This window comes from Salmo trutta, chromosome 36 (genome assembly GCF_901001165.1).
Source record: "Salmo trutta chromosome 36, fSalTru1.1, whole genome shotgun sequence".
In the NCBI taxonomy this organism is placed as follows: domain Eukaryota; kingdom Metazoa; phylum Chordata; class Actinopteri; order Salmoniformes; family Salmonidae; genus Salmo; species Salmo trutta.
Window position 1 is genome coordinate 14,945,540 of NC_042992.1, and position 16,362 is coordinate 14,961,901.

Sequence of the window (16,362 nt, forward strand, 5' to 3'; positions counted from 1 at the left end):
TGGAGTGACACTTTTTTTTTTAGATGTTTAACTAAATGTATCAGTGCTTGTGTAGGCATAGGGCCAATTGGTAATTCATTGGCAACACATTCTTCTAATACCTGTGTAGTAACAGTGTATTAATGAACAGTGGATGGTTACATGATGACGATGCCAGACTGACAACCTCTACCGGTTAACAGCTACAGACCACGCTACCTGTTGAACGCTCTATACCACGTGAACACTTGAGCCGCCTTAAGCTCCTCTCTGCACCATCCGACAGCCGCGCGTGATTTCCATGGGAACGTCGTCACGCAAAATAAAATGACCGGGTTTGCGTGGTCAGAGTGGGCTTGGTTGGTTGACAGTAATCTTGCTATGGCTGCAAAGGTAAGTTCACCTTGTCCGAGGGAAAAAAACATTTTGTCAGTAGGTGAAATAGACAATGTCAGAATAGACAACGACACCTCCGAACGCACGGACCACATTCTCACACACTGACTTCCTCCCCATCTAGTGATAGATGGCTAGCTAGCTATTAACGTTAGTTAGCCTGATAAGAGGATGTTCGAGGTTAACATTAGCCAGTGGCAATGACGTTGGGGCTTTACAGCGAGGAGGACGGGGCAAGGTGGTAATGGGATACAGCCTTTCCCTGTGATGCACTATGCGGAATCCGGTTATCAGACCGACCTCTCACTGAAACCGGTGGTCTCTGTCCGTCCCACGTCTCGAGCCACCGGTTGATTAGCAAACACGTCTTTGACGTGAAGCCGGTTCTAGCCTGGTAAGCTTTATAAGCTCAGTGCTGGTAACCTTGTTTAGCCTTATGCTATATGACGATTCTCCCAATATACATACAGTACTATAGACTACTGTTGTTACTCGCGCCATTGCTGCAGATATTTCACATAATGTGACAATGTATCAACATTCTCCAAGATGCCTCGCGCCACTGTTTGAATGAAGAAAGTGTTCCCTCCCCCACAGAGCTGTAAACAGCTGGATCCTCCTACTACCAGCTCCTACTACCAGACCATTTCATTACATAGAAAAAGAGAGGAGGCCTAATATTCACTTGTTGAATCCTAAACATGGTCAAAATAGCATGTCTCACTTTTATTACAAATGAGTAAAATATCTTACTCTTAACAAGACATGTAGGTTAAGTTAACATTCACCTAATATGCCTGTTAATAGAATTGTAAATTAAAAAAAGTGTATTATTATCAGGTTATTACTACAATATTGAGATAATGAGAGCTTGGTTGTTGATTATGTTGATGGGTAACTGTGGTCTTTGATGTAATTTCATGTAATTTTGTTTAATTTCTCCAGGGACAAAGGAGGGCTGACCCTACTGAGCTGAAAGCTATTTTTTTAAAGGTGAGTTGTGTAAAAATATATTCACCAACATTGCCTTAGCACTCTGCGTACAAGACAACTTCATGTACTGGAAAGCCATTGTTAATAATGCATTCATTTGTGGCCTTCTTCTGGCTCAAGTCACCTAAACAAGAGTCAATAGCACATTTATGGTTTTCCCCATTGAGGTCTGAATCCTAACTTGAGATCCCTGCACACAACTCAAATTTCTACCGTTGACATCAATGCATGATTTATGCGAAAGTCTCAAGTTACGTGTGAATGATCTCAAGTTAGGTGTCAGCCCAAAGGTTTGAACATGTGTACAGTGTCTTCCTCAATCGGTAGATCATATATTAACAAATCAACAATGGGTTCTGTTTGTGTGTCTCTCTGTGTGTGTCTCTGTCTGTCTGTCTGCCTGTCTGTGTGTGTGTCTGTGTGTGTGTTTGTGTGTCTCTCTGTGTGTGTCTCTGTCTGCCTGTCTGTGTGTGTGTGCATGTGCATGCGTGTTTGTGTGTGTATGCGTTTGCCGTTGCAGTATGCCAGCATCCAGAAAAACGATGAGCACTACATGTCTCCGGAGGACTTTGTGACTCGGTTCCTCCACGCACACACTGACACCAGGCTGTCTGACGAGGCCACCTCATTGCTGGCTGGGGTGGTGGACCAGAAGAAAGATGGGTGTGTAGAAGATCAGGGCTCTTATCACAAAGCCTATCAGAGTAGGAGTGCTAATCTAGGATCCGTTTTGCTTTTTAATCATAATGAATAGGAGACAGTTTGTGAATATAGGCCCTGACCATGAGAATCCGTATTAGGCCTAGTTATAGGTTGGTTATGACAAGAACTTGGATTATTTTGATAATTTGGCGGGTGCTTATGTTTGTCCTATTTGAAATATGAATTGGAAATGTGTTTTTTGCATATCCCAACTCCCCCCCGAGAATGGGGTAACAGCCAGGGTCAGCCAAGATCAAGATTTTTCACTTTGTCGGCTCGGGGATCCGACTAGCGACCTTTCGGTTACTTTCCCAAAACTAACCGCTAGGCTACCTGCTGGCCTTATAACAAGGGCCCTAGAAGTTTTTGTATCAGTCACATGGTCAGGAAAATGTAGAGCCCTAGGTATGAATTTAACATTGTGGAGAAAAACACAGGACAATAGGAATTGTTTTAGTATTTTTATTCACCATTACTTGAATTAAGCACATATATCTATATACAGTTTATTAGGTACACCAATCCACTACCGGGTCGGACCCCACTTTACCTCCAGAACAGCCTGAATTCTCCGGGGCGTGGATTCTACAAGTCGGAAACGTTCCTCAGGGAAGTTAGTCCATGCTGACGTGATGGCATCACACAGTTGATGCAGATTGGACAGAGGTTGACCACCGCCACCAGCCTGTACAGTTGACACCAGGCAGGTAGGGTCCATGGACTCATGATGCTTGCGTCAAATCCTAACTCTGCCATCAGCATGACGCAACAGGAACCAGGATTTGTCGGACCAGGCAAGGTCTTTCCACTCCTCAATTCTCCATTGTTGGTGATCGCATGCCCACTGGAGCCGCTTCTTCTTGTTTTTAGCTGATAGGCGTGGAACCTGGTGTGGTCGTCTGCTGCAATAGCCCATCCGTGATAAGGATCGACGAGTTGTGTGTTTCGAGATATCGTTCTGAACACGGCTTGTTTTCGCCCACAAAACTGCCGCTGGCTGAAACCCTAGCTGAAACCCTAGCTGAAACCCTAGCTGAAACCCTAGCTGAAACCCTAGCTGAAACCCTAGCTGAAACCCTGGCTGAAACCCTGGCTGAAACCCTAGCTGAAACCCTAGCTGAAACCCTAGCTGAAACCCTAGCTGAAACCCTGGCTGAAACCCTAGCTGAAACCCTAGCTGAAACCCTAGCTGAAACCCTAGCTGAAACCCTAGCTGAAACCCTGGCTGAAACCCTAGCTGAAACCCTAGCTGAAACCCTAGCTGAAACCCTAGCTGAAACCCTGGCTGAAACCCTAGATACTTTCGTGTGTGAAAAGCCCATTAGGGCGGCCGTTTCTGAGACACTGGATCCGGCGGGCCTCGCACCAAAGATCATACCACACTCAAAGTCGCTTAGGTCACTCGTTTTGCCCGTTCTAACGTTCAATTGAACAGTAACTGAATGCCTCGAAACCTGTCTGCCTGCTTTATATTGCAAGCCACGTGACTGACTGTAGGAGCAAATCATTTTCGTGACTGTGGTGGTGTACCTAATAAACTGGCCGCTGCGTGTATATACTGTATCTGGCTTTGATCCTGTGTACTCCCCGAGCCCTTATTTTCTAATGCACAGGATTCAAGCCAAGAAACAATTAATAATGTTTTGCTTACCACTTATTCTACCACAAATGTATCTGATTTATTTAGTAGAAAAAGAGAATCCTACAAATCCTCAAAGCCCATTTGTCGGGCGTTGTTCCCTTCCTTCTGTTGGTTGTTGCTAGCCTAATTCATCTCATCTTATCCCCCTCTCCCCCCCATCACCCCTATTTTTTACATTAATATGTATGTTTTTAATGATACATAATGACGGGCAATAAAATGTTAGGGTAAGTCAAAAAGAAAAAGCGCGTTGCCATGGCAACCACCTGGGCTCCAGCAAAGAGCAGAGTGCATGTGGTCATGTTGCTCACATTATGAAGGCCTGCTTTAAAATGGAGTGGAGGCTGGCTGGCTGCACACATGCACTGTAATTGCCTGTGCCATTCAGCACTCCTGCATTGTGTGGATTTGGGAGCCAGATAAATGGCGACGGCATCACTGCTATTAAGGGATAAATCTATTAGGAAACCATGGCTTGGTCTCTGTATCTAAACCTCATTTGGTGTGGTGGGCTGGTGGGGAGGGGATAGGAAATGACAAGGGAGCAGAAATGTCTGGTTTGATAGTTTGATCAAAGCCACGAAATCAGAGACCTTTGTTTGAATGCATCAATTTTGTTTACAGTTGACATTGTAGGTTAGTCGCCATGTATTTAGTTATTTTTTGCCAGTGAACCCTATAAAGATGTTATGATTTCCGTTAGACAATGAGATGGATGATTATTCCTAGCGCGGGAAGAGAGAACAGACAATGGTTGCGCGTGTCAACAACACCCCCTTTTATGTTTGACAAGAACCTGTTGAGTGAGCTCCCTGAAAGAAAATAAACGAAGAAAACAATCCACGGAGACTATTGTATTTTCATATACTCCCTCTATCTTAAATTACAGTCTTTTTCGGGATGTGCATACTGCATACATTTTTTTCTCTCTAATGCGTCTTGCTGCTGTTTTTACTCCAGGTAGGATTCCATTTCACAGAGATAAGTCAGGGAGGGGTAATTGTTTTTTTCGGAGTAGAGGGGGTTTGGGTGTACGTAAACAGTGTAATGCATTTCTCTGCCTCCCTCTGTGACTGTGTAAATCAGGTGATACACTCACTGACGGCCATCACAGTTTCTCTCTCTCTGCCTTGAAATCACTTTTCTCTCTTGTTATTCAGCCTCCCCAGACTTGGCTGGCTGAGATAGATACACTCCCTTTCTGTCTATGTAGACATCCCTGCTGCTGTCTGAAAGAAGTGTCAGAGATTTTTCCTCCCTCCCTCCTTCCCTATCTATCTCATTTTATTTTTCTCTCTCTCTTGCTCTCTCTTTCTCGCTCTTGCTCTCCCCCTCTCTCTCTCTCACTCTCTTTTTCGATGGAAAACTCCTCCAAGTGTGAAACCCCCTCCCAAGTCTCTTGGGGGTTAAAACTTTGTAAAGAGAGCATGCTGGGAAAATAGCAGTCCTCCCAGCCAGCCATGTGTATTTTGGTGTGCCTGCTTAGAAGAACCCAAAGCATCCAGCCCACCAGCCGGACAGCTAGCGAGACAGACAGCCGGACAGCCAGCCAGCCAGTCAGCTAGCCAGCAGTCACCTCTGGGTGGAAGGCTGTCAGTGACAATAGCAGGGACAGGGGATCATTGAAGGTGTCCTCTTACCCCTCTACTAGCAGGGATAAAAGCTGTCGCTCCAGCCTAACCCGCCCAAATGTTTCTGCTGTAAACAGTGTTGTAGGTCCTGGATCGCTCTTCTAGGAGCTGTGTTTACCAGCTGAAGATGACAAAAAAAGTCTAGACATCATATACACCCTCGAACAAAGACATCAAGGATGTTTACCTACTTATCGACTTTGTACAGAGATACACTTTCAACCTTTGTTGACCTCTCACTCAGACTAAGAAAGGGCCACATGTACTGCATGATCATATTCACTGAATAGCTACTGATTTCAAATGAAAAACAATCCTCTCCATTTAGTATAGCGTTAACTGCACACGTTGGGATTTATATCTTACATTTCCTGAACACATACTGTAGTCTCATGTTTATTCTTTTGTGCACTGTTTACTCAGACAATGTACAATCTGGTCACATGCCATATTAGTTGGTAGATGGTTTGTTTGCATTACAAAGTGATGGCATCTCTTTTTTGGGGGTAATTGTTCTCTAGTAGCTTTTTATTTATTTTACTAGGCAAGTCAGTTAAGAACAAATTCTTATTTACAATGATGGCCTACTCTGGCCAAACCTGGACAATGCTGGGCCAATTCTGCACCGCCCTATGGGACTCCCAATCACGGCCGGATGTGATTCAGCCTGGATTTGAACCAGAGACTGCAGTGACGCCTCTTGCACTGAGATGCAGCGCCTTAGACCACTGCGCCACTCGGGAGCCCCTAGTCATAGGAATGCTAATCAACCATCATAATCCTCATCCCTGGCACATTCACCATAGTGTGTGTAATACCTCCTGAACCCTCTCACATCTCCCAAAATCATCTTAATGCCCCTGATAATCAACCCCTGATAATCAACAAGTTACAGTAACATTGTCATAATCCATGGCTTGATAACTATTGAAATGCTCACCTACGTAAACTGATGCATATAAAAAATCCTACTGCACTTCCCTACTGCATTTTAGGCAGTCTCTCTGTTCTCTCTCCTGCTTTCCTCTGAAGTCTGTCTACAGTAAGTCACGAAATGACCTTCTAAATTGGTAATTTTTAAGAGTTTTTATGTTTGAACCTCAACATTTTTTCATTTTCAACATTTAATATGGTTCCAGCCGCAAGAGCTGTACCCATATTAGCTTGTAGCAGGGCACTTTTGTGCACCTCCACCCACTCCCTGCCAGCAGGCCCCTGTTTGAAAACCGTCAGCTTGCTAAGTCAATAAAACAATTACTCTTTCCGATTTTTCTACACCGCAAGGCAGACAGAGCAGAGCATACCTACAAGCCTACAGATTCCCAATTAATCCCTCTTTGAATTTCATCAGTAACAAAATTAATTAGAGTTGCCAGGAAAATGTAATCATCTCTCCCTGGAAATTGAAATAGATTAGAGATGTGTGCTCAGGGGATTGCTCATTAGGACTGACCCCGCATAATTATTGTATCCATTTGTGAAATTCATAATGGACTTCAGGCAACTTTGAACCGCGCATGAATTAAGACTAGATTGTGCCGTTGTCCCCTGGGGCCCCCATGGGAGTTCAAATGACTCTGTTGGTATGTCTGTCCTGTTTTTGTAGATGATGTATGGCCATTTGTAGTAATATCATAAAGAAGTGAAATACAATGGTATTAGTGACACATACATGCTGCAGACTACACATCCAGAGAGAGAGAGAGAGATAGAGAGAGAGATAGTATGAAAGAGAGAGAAAGATAGAGAGAAAGACCGCAAGATATATATATATATATATATATTTTTTTTTTCTTTTCTTCTATCTCTCTATAAAGAGAGAGTTAGAAAGGGAGAGAGCGAGACTTAGAGACCTTAGTACATTTTGGACATGGGCAAAACTGTAATTTTTATGCTGAAATATAGACAATACAGTAAAAGGATTTCCAAAGCTGTCTCAAAACTCCCGTTGTGCTTGTACACCTGTTTATCATGGCAGAGGGGGAAATGTAAACTTCATATTAAATCATTTTTACTTGTGTAAAGTTGCCAGTCAACGTAGCAGACAACTCTGACTGGCACACAACACTGACATGAAATCATTCTCATTAAGTTTGACATTTCACTCAGCTGATAAGTAGCCTACCTTTATTAAGATTTTCATAGATTGATAGGCTGTTCTGTAAATTGGTTTTGTCATCCAGTGTTGTAAGTTAAATTGTATTCTATAGTTCTGCTCTAAATGATTGCACAACAAGTGCTGTAAAATGTGTTCTAGTGATGGTGATAGTCCTTCTCTGCTCTCTCATTGTGGAACAGGACATTATCTGAGTAGACTTTTACAGGATAGCCTCACATTCAACTTGCTTTTTATTTGTCTCTCTTCTCTCACTATTTGTTTCACTATTTCTCTCTCTCTCTGTCTCTCTCGCTCTGTCTCAATTCAATTCAAGGGCTTTATTGGCATGATAAGCATATGTTAACATTGCCAAAGCGAGGGAAGTTGATAATAAACAAAAGTGAAGTAAAGAATAAAAATGTACAGTAAACATTACACTCACAGAAATTCAAAAATAATGAAGACATTTCAAATGTCATATTATGTCTATATACAGTGTTGTAACGATGTGCAAATAGTTAAAGTACAAAAGGGAAAATAAATAAACATAAATATGGGTTGTATTTACAATGGTGTTTGTTCTTCACTGGTTTCCCATTTCTTGTGGCAACAGGTCACACATCTTGCTGCTGTGATGTCACACTGTGGTATTTCACCCAGTAGATATGAGAGTTTTTAAATTCTTTGTGAATCTGTGTCTCTAATATGGTCATACATTTGGCAGGAGGTTGGGAAGTGCAGCTCAGTTTCCACCTCATTGTTTGGGCAGTGTGCACATAGCCTGTCTTCTCTTGAGATCCAAGTCTGCCTACGGCGGCTTTTCTCAATAGCAAGGCTATGCTCACTGAGTCAGTACATAGTCAAAGCTTTCCTTAAGTTTGGGTCAGTCACAGTGGTCAGGTATTCTGCCACTGTGTACTCTCTGTTTAGGGCCAAATAGCATTCAAGTTTACTGTGTTTCTTTGTTAATTCTTTCCAATGTATCAAGTAATTATCTTTTTGTTTTCTCATGATTTGGTTGTGTTGCTGTCCTGGGGCTCTATGGGGTCTGTTTGTGTTTGTGAACAGAGCCCCAGGACCAGCTTGCTTAGGGGACTCTTCTCCAGGTTCATCTCTCTGTAGGTGATGGCTTTGTTATGGAAGGTTTGGGAATCGCTTCCTTTTAGGTGGTTGTAGAATTTAAGGGCTCTTTTCTGGATTTTGATAATTAGCGGGTATTGGCCTAATTCTGCTCTCTATGCATTATTTGGTGTTTTACGTCGTACACAGAGGATATTTTTGCAGAATTCTGCACGCAGAGTCTCAATTTGGTGTTTGTCCCATTTTGTGAGTTCTTGGTTGGTGAGCGGACCCCAGACCTCACAACCATAAAGGCCAATGAGTTCTATAACTGATTATAGTATTTTTAGCCAGATCCTAATTGTTATGTCGAATTTTATGTTCCTTTTGATGGCATAGAAGGTCCTTGTCTTGTCTCTCAGATCGTTCACAGCTTTGTGGAAGTTACCAGTGGCGCTGATGTTTAGGCCGAGGTATGTATCGTTTTTCTGTGCTATAGGGCAGTGGTGTTTAGATGGAAATTGTATTAGTGGTCCTGGGAACTGGACCTTTTTTTGTCTTACTGAGATTTTGTGTCAGGGCCCAGGTCTGATTGTGCAGAAGATCTAGATACTGCTGTAGGCCCTCCTTGGTTGGGGAAAGAAACACCAGATCATCAGCAAACAGTAGACATTTGACTTCAGATTCTAGTAGGGTGAGGCCGGGTGCTGCAGGCTGTTCTAGTGCCCTTGCCAATTTGTTGATATCTAAGTTGAAGAGAGTGAGTGGGGCTTAAGCTGCATCCCTGTCTCACCCTGTTGCCCTGTGGAAAGAAATGTGTGTTTTTGGCCAATTTTAACCACACGCTTGTTTGTGTACATGGATTTTATAATGTCGTATGTTTTTCCCCCAACACCACTTTCCATCAATTTGTATAGCAGACCCTCATGCCAAATAGAGTCAAAGGCTTTTTTGAAATCAACAAAGCATGAGAAGACTTTGCCTTTGTTTTGGTTTGTTTGTTTGTCAATTATTGTGTGCAGGGTGAACACGTGGTCTGTCGTACGGTAATTTGGTAAAAAGCCTATTTGACATTTGCTCAGTACATTGTTTTCACTGAGGAAATGTACGAGTCTGCTATTAATGATAATGCAGAGGATTTTCCCAAGGTTGCTGTCGATGCATATCCCACGGTAGTTATTGGGGTCAAATTTGTCTCCACTTTTGTGAATTGGGGTGATCAGTCCTTGGTTCCAAATATTGGGGAAGATGCCAGAGCTGAGGATGATGTTAAAGAGTTTAAGTATAGCAGGTTGGAATTTGTGGTCTGTATACTTTATCATTAATTGAGGATACCATCAACACAACAGTCTCTCTCTTTTTTTTCTCTCGCTCTCTCTCTTTCTCTCTCTCTCTCTCTCCCTCTCCCTCTCTCCCTTTCTCTCTCTCTTTCTCTCCTTCAGGTTGATCTCTTTCCAGGAGTTTGTGGCCTTTGAGTCGGTCCTGTGTGCTCCAGATGCTCTCTACATGGTCGCCTTCCTGCTGTTCGACAAGACTGGCAAAGGAGCAGCCACCTACGGTACATAACCTTCCTTCTGGTTTGATTGACAGCTCTAATTTAGCTCTAACCCTCTAATCCCCAGGTATGAGTTGTGGCATATGAGGGACCTGTGAGACCTGTGATATGCAGGTGACCATTGAAGTACAAAACAATGTGGACACTTATAGCTAGGATTTTAATATTTAAGTGAAGGAATAATTCTTAGTACACTGTGAGGTCTTTTATTTACTGAAAGTAAATTTCATTGGACATTTTGTTATTTTGGAAGAGGTTGATAATAAAATGTTTTACTCTCTCAAAATGACAAAAAATGATATTGTCACACATAACCATCAGAGTCAATGACAGTAACCTTAGCCCCTATGAAGGTGACAGTGTAAGCACCCCTATGGAGGTGACAGGATGACAGATATTGGTTTTGGAAGGGTGGAGGGGTGGAGGGGGAGAAGACATGTCTGTCGGAGACGAGGGGAGTGTGTATGTGATTGGCACCATTACCCAGAAGCCTCCGAGCCCAGAGGTTAGAAGAGGAGACATTTGTACGTGTTGCTCATTTCACATTTCCCTAATTGATTTAAACAACCCTAATTTTGCCTTCTGTAGGTGTGCCACATTAGCACATTAGGACTGATTTGAAATGCAGCGCACATATCTTGGGCACAAACAGAGAGAAACTAAATTCCATTCTAATTGTTGCTAGTCGGCAGGGAGTAAGATCATTGTGGTTCATTATATATGCACATATGTTAATTTTCATATTTTAAAAGCTCAATTAGACTATTTATCTGTGACTTGGTATATCTGGTTTAGTAATTGAAAGGTCTGTTGTTTTTCTGCCTTCTGAAAGGTTAATGAATATAGCCTTCCCGAATGCTACCGCGGCTACGCTAGGAGATGCAATAAGAAGTCAAATATTTCACATGCCCATACATTGCTGTCTGTACCTCATGTTCTGCTACCATTTTAACTTGTGACTGAGATTATGGTCTTGTCAAAGTCACTTTATTGTCATCCATTACATCATTTTCTCTTTTTTCGTTTCTCTTTGCTTTTTCATTAGATGAAATGGCCTTCTCCATCTCAACCAATATAACAAGTCACTCCTTTATAACTTATTAAAAGCATTCACTGCTGCGGCTTAGCTGCATTAAAGACAGTTTGTTTTTCAACATCGATGGCTTGTTCGGATTTCTTATTTCTTTTCATAACATTTTTGTACGCTCTTTTCTTGTTTGTTAGTAACCTGTGTAATTTATATTAAGTGAATGTGGAAAAACATATATTATTAAATGAAGGGATGAATGCACTGTTATTTCTTAGTGTTTCATAAAAATAAATCCATCATTTGGTGGAATAGAGTTCCTAAAACCGTGACATGAATGCATGTTAAAACGGGATTGTACTTCAGCCAAAGAGATAAAAAAAAGAGGATAAAATGTTGCCTGGGTGTTGACAGGTCCATAAAGGCTGATAATATAAACGGCAGGTCTGGAATGGGGAATGGCACTGCAGTGTTACACTGTTGAGTAAATGCAGCATTTTTATTGCCTCATTAAAGTGTAAAACCTGCTGGAGCTGTCTTGTTCCAAAAGGTAGGTCCTGACTGGGGGAAAAATCACACTCCATATTTCTAGTGTGCGGCCCAAATCCCTCTCTCATTCCTCTTTACGTTATTCACTCCCCTCTTAGTTACACTGATACATACCAGCAGGTTTGAAACACATTTCTGGTTTCGTGGCGTAATAAGGAACAGTTTTCTTATAGCTACAGTAAGCCTACAGTACTGTCTAATCAGATGTCAATCCATCGTCATTGTTGAGCCCTGTGGCTTCAGGAACCTGGAACTTCGTTTCTAATATCAAATCTCTTAAAAAACTGGTCAATGATCATTCCAATGACTTGATACAAAAGAATACATTTTGACATAGTACACAACAATGTCCGCCATGTCTGCAAGTAACCGAGTCTTGCGACGCAATGCTACTGCTAACCAGCCATCTACAGTAGTCTGTTTGTCAACAGTGTCTGAATGAAAAGGGGACTGATTTCATTAAAGGTGCTCGTCTCGTCTTGTCTCTCCTCAGAGGACGTGAAGCAGGTCTTCAGCCAAACCACAAACCATCAGCACATCCCCTTTAACTGGGACTCTGAGTTCATGCGGCTGCACTTCGGCACGGAGAGGACCAAGCACCTCAGCTATGGAGAGTTCACCCAGTTCCTCCTGGTGGGTTGAAATTCTCTATATCACCTTGCACTCACATAGACTGACTCTCTCTCTCTCTCTCTCTCTCTCTCGCTTTCTTTCTCTTTCGCAAATCTCTCTCTCTATTTTTTTCTCTCTCATTTTCTCTCGCTGTCTCTCTTTCTGTCTGAGCAAATTCTTTGTCCACTTCAGTGTGTTTCTCTGTCAGTCAGATGTCCGTTTAAATGTGCGTCTCCCTCTTTATCTCACTGTCAATGTTTCTATCTCGCTCTCAATTTCATCCTCTCCATTCGTGTCGGACTTTGTCTTTCTGTCTGTCAAGTCTTTTCATTTTGCCTTCAGACCCTGCATATTAATTATTGTATGGAATTTTCTTCTGACACAGTCAATGAAACCACATCAGTTTTGGTGTTTGATCTTTACTATAACCTCCTTGTCTGTATTCAGACTGTGTGTGTGTCTGTATTCAGACAGTGTGTGATGCGGATGGTGTGTGTCTGTATTCAGACAGTGTGTGATGCCGATGGTGTGTGTCTGTATTCAGACTGTGTGTGATGCCGATGGTGTGTGTGTCTGTATTCAGGCTGTGTGTGATGCCGATGGTGTGTGTCTGTATTCAGACTGTGTGTGTGTCTGTATTCAGGCTGCGTGTGATGCCGATGGTGTGTGTCTGTATTCAGACTGTGTGTGATGCCGATGGTGTGTGTCTGTATTCAGACTGTGTGTGATGCCGATGGTGTGTGTCTGTATTCAGACTGTGTGTGATGCCGATGGTGTGTGTGTCTGTATTCAGACTGTGTGTGATGCCAATGGTGTGTGTGTCTGTATTCAGACTGTGTGATGCCGATGGTGTGTGTGTTTGTATTCAGACTGTGTGTGATGCCGATGGTGTGTGTGTCTGTATTCAGACTGTGTGTAATGCCGATGATGTGTGCGTGTCTGTATTCAGTGTGTGTGATGCCCATGATGTGTGTGTGTCTGTATTCAGACTGTGTGTAATGCCGAAGGTGTGTGTGTGTCTGTATTCAGTGTGTGTGATGCCCATCCAGCCTTGGCTTGATACACATTCTCAGGTTCCTCTACTTGGTCCTGTTTCCCCAACACAGCCCGCCATATTAACCTGATTCTACTTGGTCCTGTTTCCCCAACACAGCCATCCATATTAACCTGATTCTACTTGGTTCCTGTTTCCCCAACACAGCTCACCATATTAACCTGATTCTACTTGGTCCTGTTTCCCCAACACAGCCAGCCATATTAACCTGATTCTACTTGGTCCTGTTTCCCCAACACAGCCAACCATATTAACCTGATTCTACTTGGTCCTGTTTCCCCAACACAGCCATCCATATTAACCTGATTCTACTTGGTCCTGTTTCCCCAACACAGCCATCCATATTAACCTGATTCTACTTGGTCCTGTTTCCCCAACACAGCTCACCATATTAACCTGATCCTACTTGGTCCTGTTTCCCCACACAGCTTGCCATATTAACCTGATTCTACTTGGTCCTGTTTCCCCAACACAGCCCGCCATATTAACCTGAATCTACTTGGTCCTGTTTCCCCAACACAGCTCACCATATTAACCTGAATCTACTTGGTCCTGTTTCCCCAACACAGCCCGCCATATTAACCTGAATCTACTTGGTCCTGTTTCCCCAACACAGCCATCCATATTAACCTGATTCTACTTGGTCCTGTTTCCCCAACACAGCCATCCATATTAATCTGAATCTACTTGGTCCTGTTTCCCCAACACAGCTCACCATATTAACCTGAATCTACTTGGTCCTGTTTCCCCAACACAGCCCGCCATATTAACCTGAATCTACTTGGTCCTGTTTCCCCAACACAGCCAACCATATTAACCTGATTCTACTTGGTCCTGTTTCCCCAACACAGCCAACCATATTAACCTGATTCTACTTGGTCCTGTTTCCCCAACACAGCCTGCCATATTAACCTGAATCTACTTGGTCCTGTTTCCCCAACACAGCTCACCATATTAACCTGAATCTACTTGGTCCTGTTTCCCCAACACAGCCAGCCATATTAACCTGAATCTACTTGGTCCTGTTTCCCCAACACAGCTCACCATATTAACCTGATTCTACTTGGTCCTGTTTCCCCAACACAGCTCACCATATTAACCTGATTCTACTTGGTCCTGTTTCCCCAACACAGCCATCCATATTAACCTGAATCTACTTGGTCCTGTTTCCCCAACACAGCCATCCATATTAACCTGATTCTACTTGGTCCTGTTTCCCCAACACAGCCATCCATATTAACCTGAATCTACTTGGTCCTGTTTCCCCAACACAGCCATCCATATTAACCTGAATCTACTTGGTCCTGTTTCCCCAACACAGCCATCCATATTAACCTGATTCTACTTGGTCCTGTTTCCCCAAAACAGCTCACCATATTAACCTGATTCTACTTGGTCCTGTTTCCCCAACACAGCCAACCATATTAACCTGATTCTACTTGGTCCTGTTTCCCCAACACAGCCAGCCATATTAACCTGATTCTACTTGGTCCCGTTTCCCCAACACAGCTCACCATATTAACCTGATTCTACTTGGTCCTGTTTCCCCAACACAGCCCGCCATATTAACCTGATTCTACTTGGCCTGTTTCCCCAACACAGCCATCCATATTAACCTGATTCTACTTGGTCCTGTTTCCCCAACACAGCTCACCATATTAACCTGATTCTACTTGGTCCTGTTTCCCCAACACAGCCCGCCATATTAACCTGATTCTACTTGGTCCTGTTTCCCCAACACAGCCATCCATATTAACCTGAATCTACTTGGGCCTGTTTCCCCAACACAGCCATCCATATTAACCTGAATCTACTTGGTCCTGTTTCCCCAACACAGCCATCCATATTAACCTGAATCTACTTGGGCCTGTTTCCCCAACACAGCCATCCATATTAACCTCAATCTACTTGGTCCTGTTTCCCCAACACAGCCATCCATATTAACCTGATTCTACTTGGTCCTGTTTCCCCAACACAGCTCACCATATTAACCTGATTCTACTTGGTCCTGTTTCCCCAACACAGCCAACCATATTAACCTGATTCTACTTGGTCCTGTTTCCCCAACACAGCCAGCCATATTAACCTGATTCTACTTGGTCCTGTTCCCCCAACACAGCTCACCATATTAACCTGATTCTACTTGGTCCTGTTTCCCCAACACAGCCAACCATATTAACCTGATTCTACTTGGTCCTGTTTCCCCAACACAGCCATCCATATTAACCTGATTCTACTTGGTCCTGTTTCCCCAACACAGCTCACCATATTAACCTGATTCTACTTGGTCCTGTTTCCCCAACACAGCCAACCATATTAACCTGATTCTACTTGGTCCTGTTTCCCCAACACAGCCCGCCATATTAACCTGATTCTACTTGGTCCTGTTTCCCCAACACAGCCATCCATATTAACCTGATTCTACTTGGTCCTGTTTCCCCAAAACAGCTCACCATATTAACCTGATTCTACTTGGTCCTGTTTCCCCAACACAGCCATCCATATTATCCTGATTAGTCAACAATGAAACACTGAGGGTATATTTTAGAACAGGCTGGCATTAGTTTTCCATACAGTTAAGTGACGTAACCACCAACATAGACCTACTCCACCTATACCCTCCTATCCAAAACAGGGGACATTTTCTCCTCCGTAGTATCATCTGTGCTGCTGCCGCATTCCTTCTGTATTTGTGGTGTGCGAGCCATTTTCCAATATGATGTCTAGACGTGAAATCAGGGGAGAGGGCGAGTGGAGGAGAGGGAGAATGGTGGGTCGGCCGTGCCAAGTTTTCATCTACACTCACTATATCTGAATGAGCTTTCTATGCTACACTTAACTTGGACCAGATGGGTTACACACTGTGAAGAACACACTGATATTGTGTGTGTGTGTGTGTGTGTGTGTGTGTGTGTGTGTGTGTGTGTGTGTGTGTGTGTGTGTGTGTGTGTGTGTGTGTGTGTGTGTGTGTGTGTGTGTGTGTGTGTGTGTGTGTGTGTGTGTAGCCTATGTGTGTGTGTGTGTGTGTGTGTCTGTGTCTGTGTGAGGTGCAGCCAGTTAGAGTA

General features: G+C 43.2%; 1 protein-coding gene across 1 annotated transcript in view; it reads left to right on the forward strand.

The window, feature by feature from the left end:
- Positions 1-217: 217 nt before the first annotated feature.
- LOC115175517 (calcium-binding mitochondrial carrier protein Aralar2) overlaps positions 218-16,362 on the forward strand; it is a 77,093-nt gene continuing 60,948 nt past the window's right edge. The window contains exons 1-5 of the mRNA XM_029734801.1: positions 218-372; positions 1,321-1,368; positions 1,889-2,031; positions 9,943-10,058; positions 12,125-12,264. Coding sequence (XP_029590661.1) covers positions 307-372; positions 1,321-1,368; positions 1,889-2,031; positions 9,943-10,058; positions 12,125-12,264 — 513 coding nt within the window. The 5' untranslated portion in view covers positions 218-306. The remainder of the gene's footprint in view (positions 373-1,320; positions 1,369-1,888; positions 2,032-9,942; positions 10,059-12,124; positions 12,265-16,362) is intronic.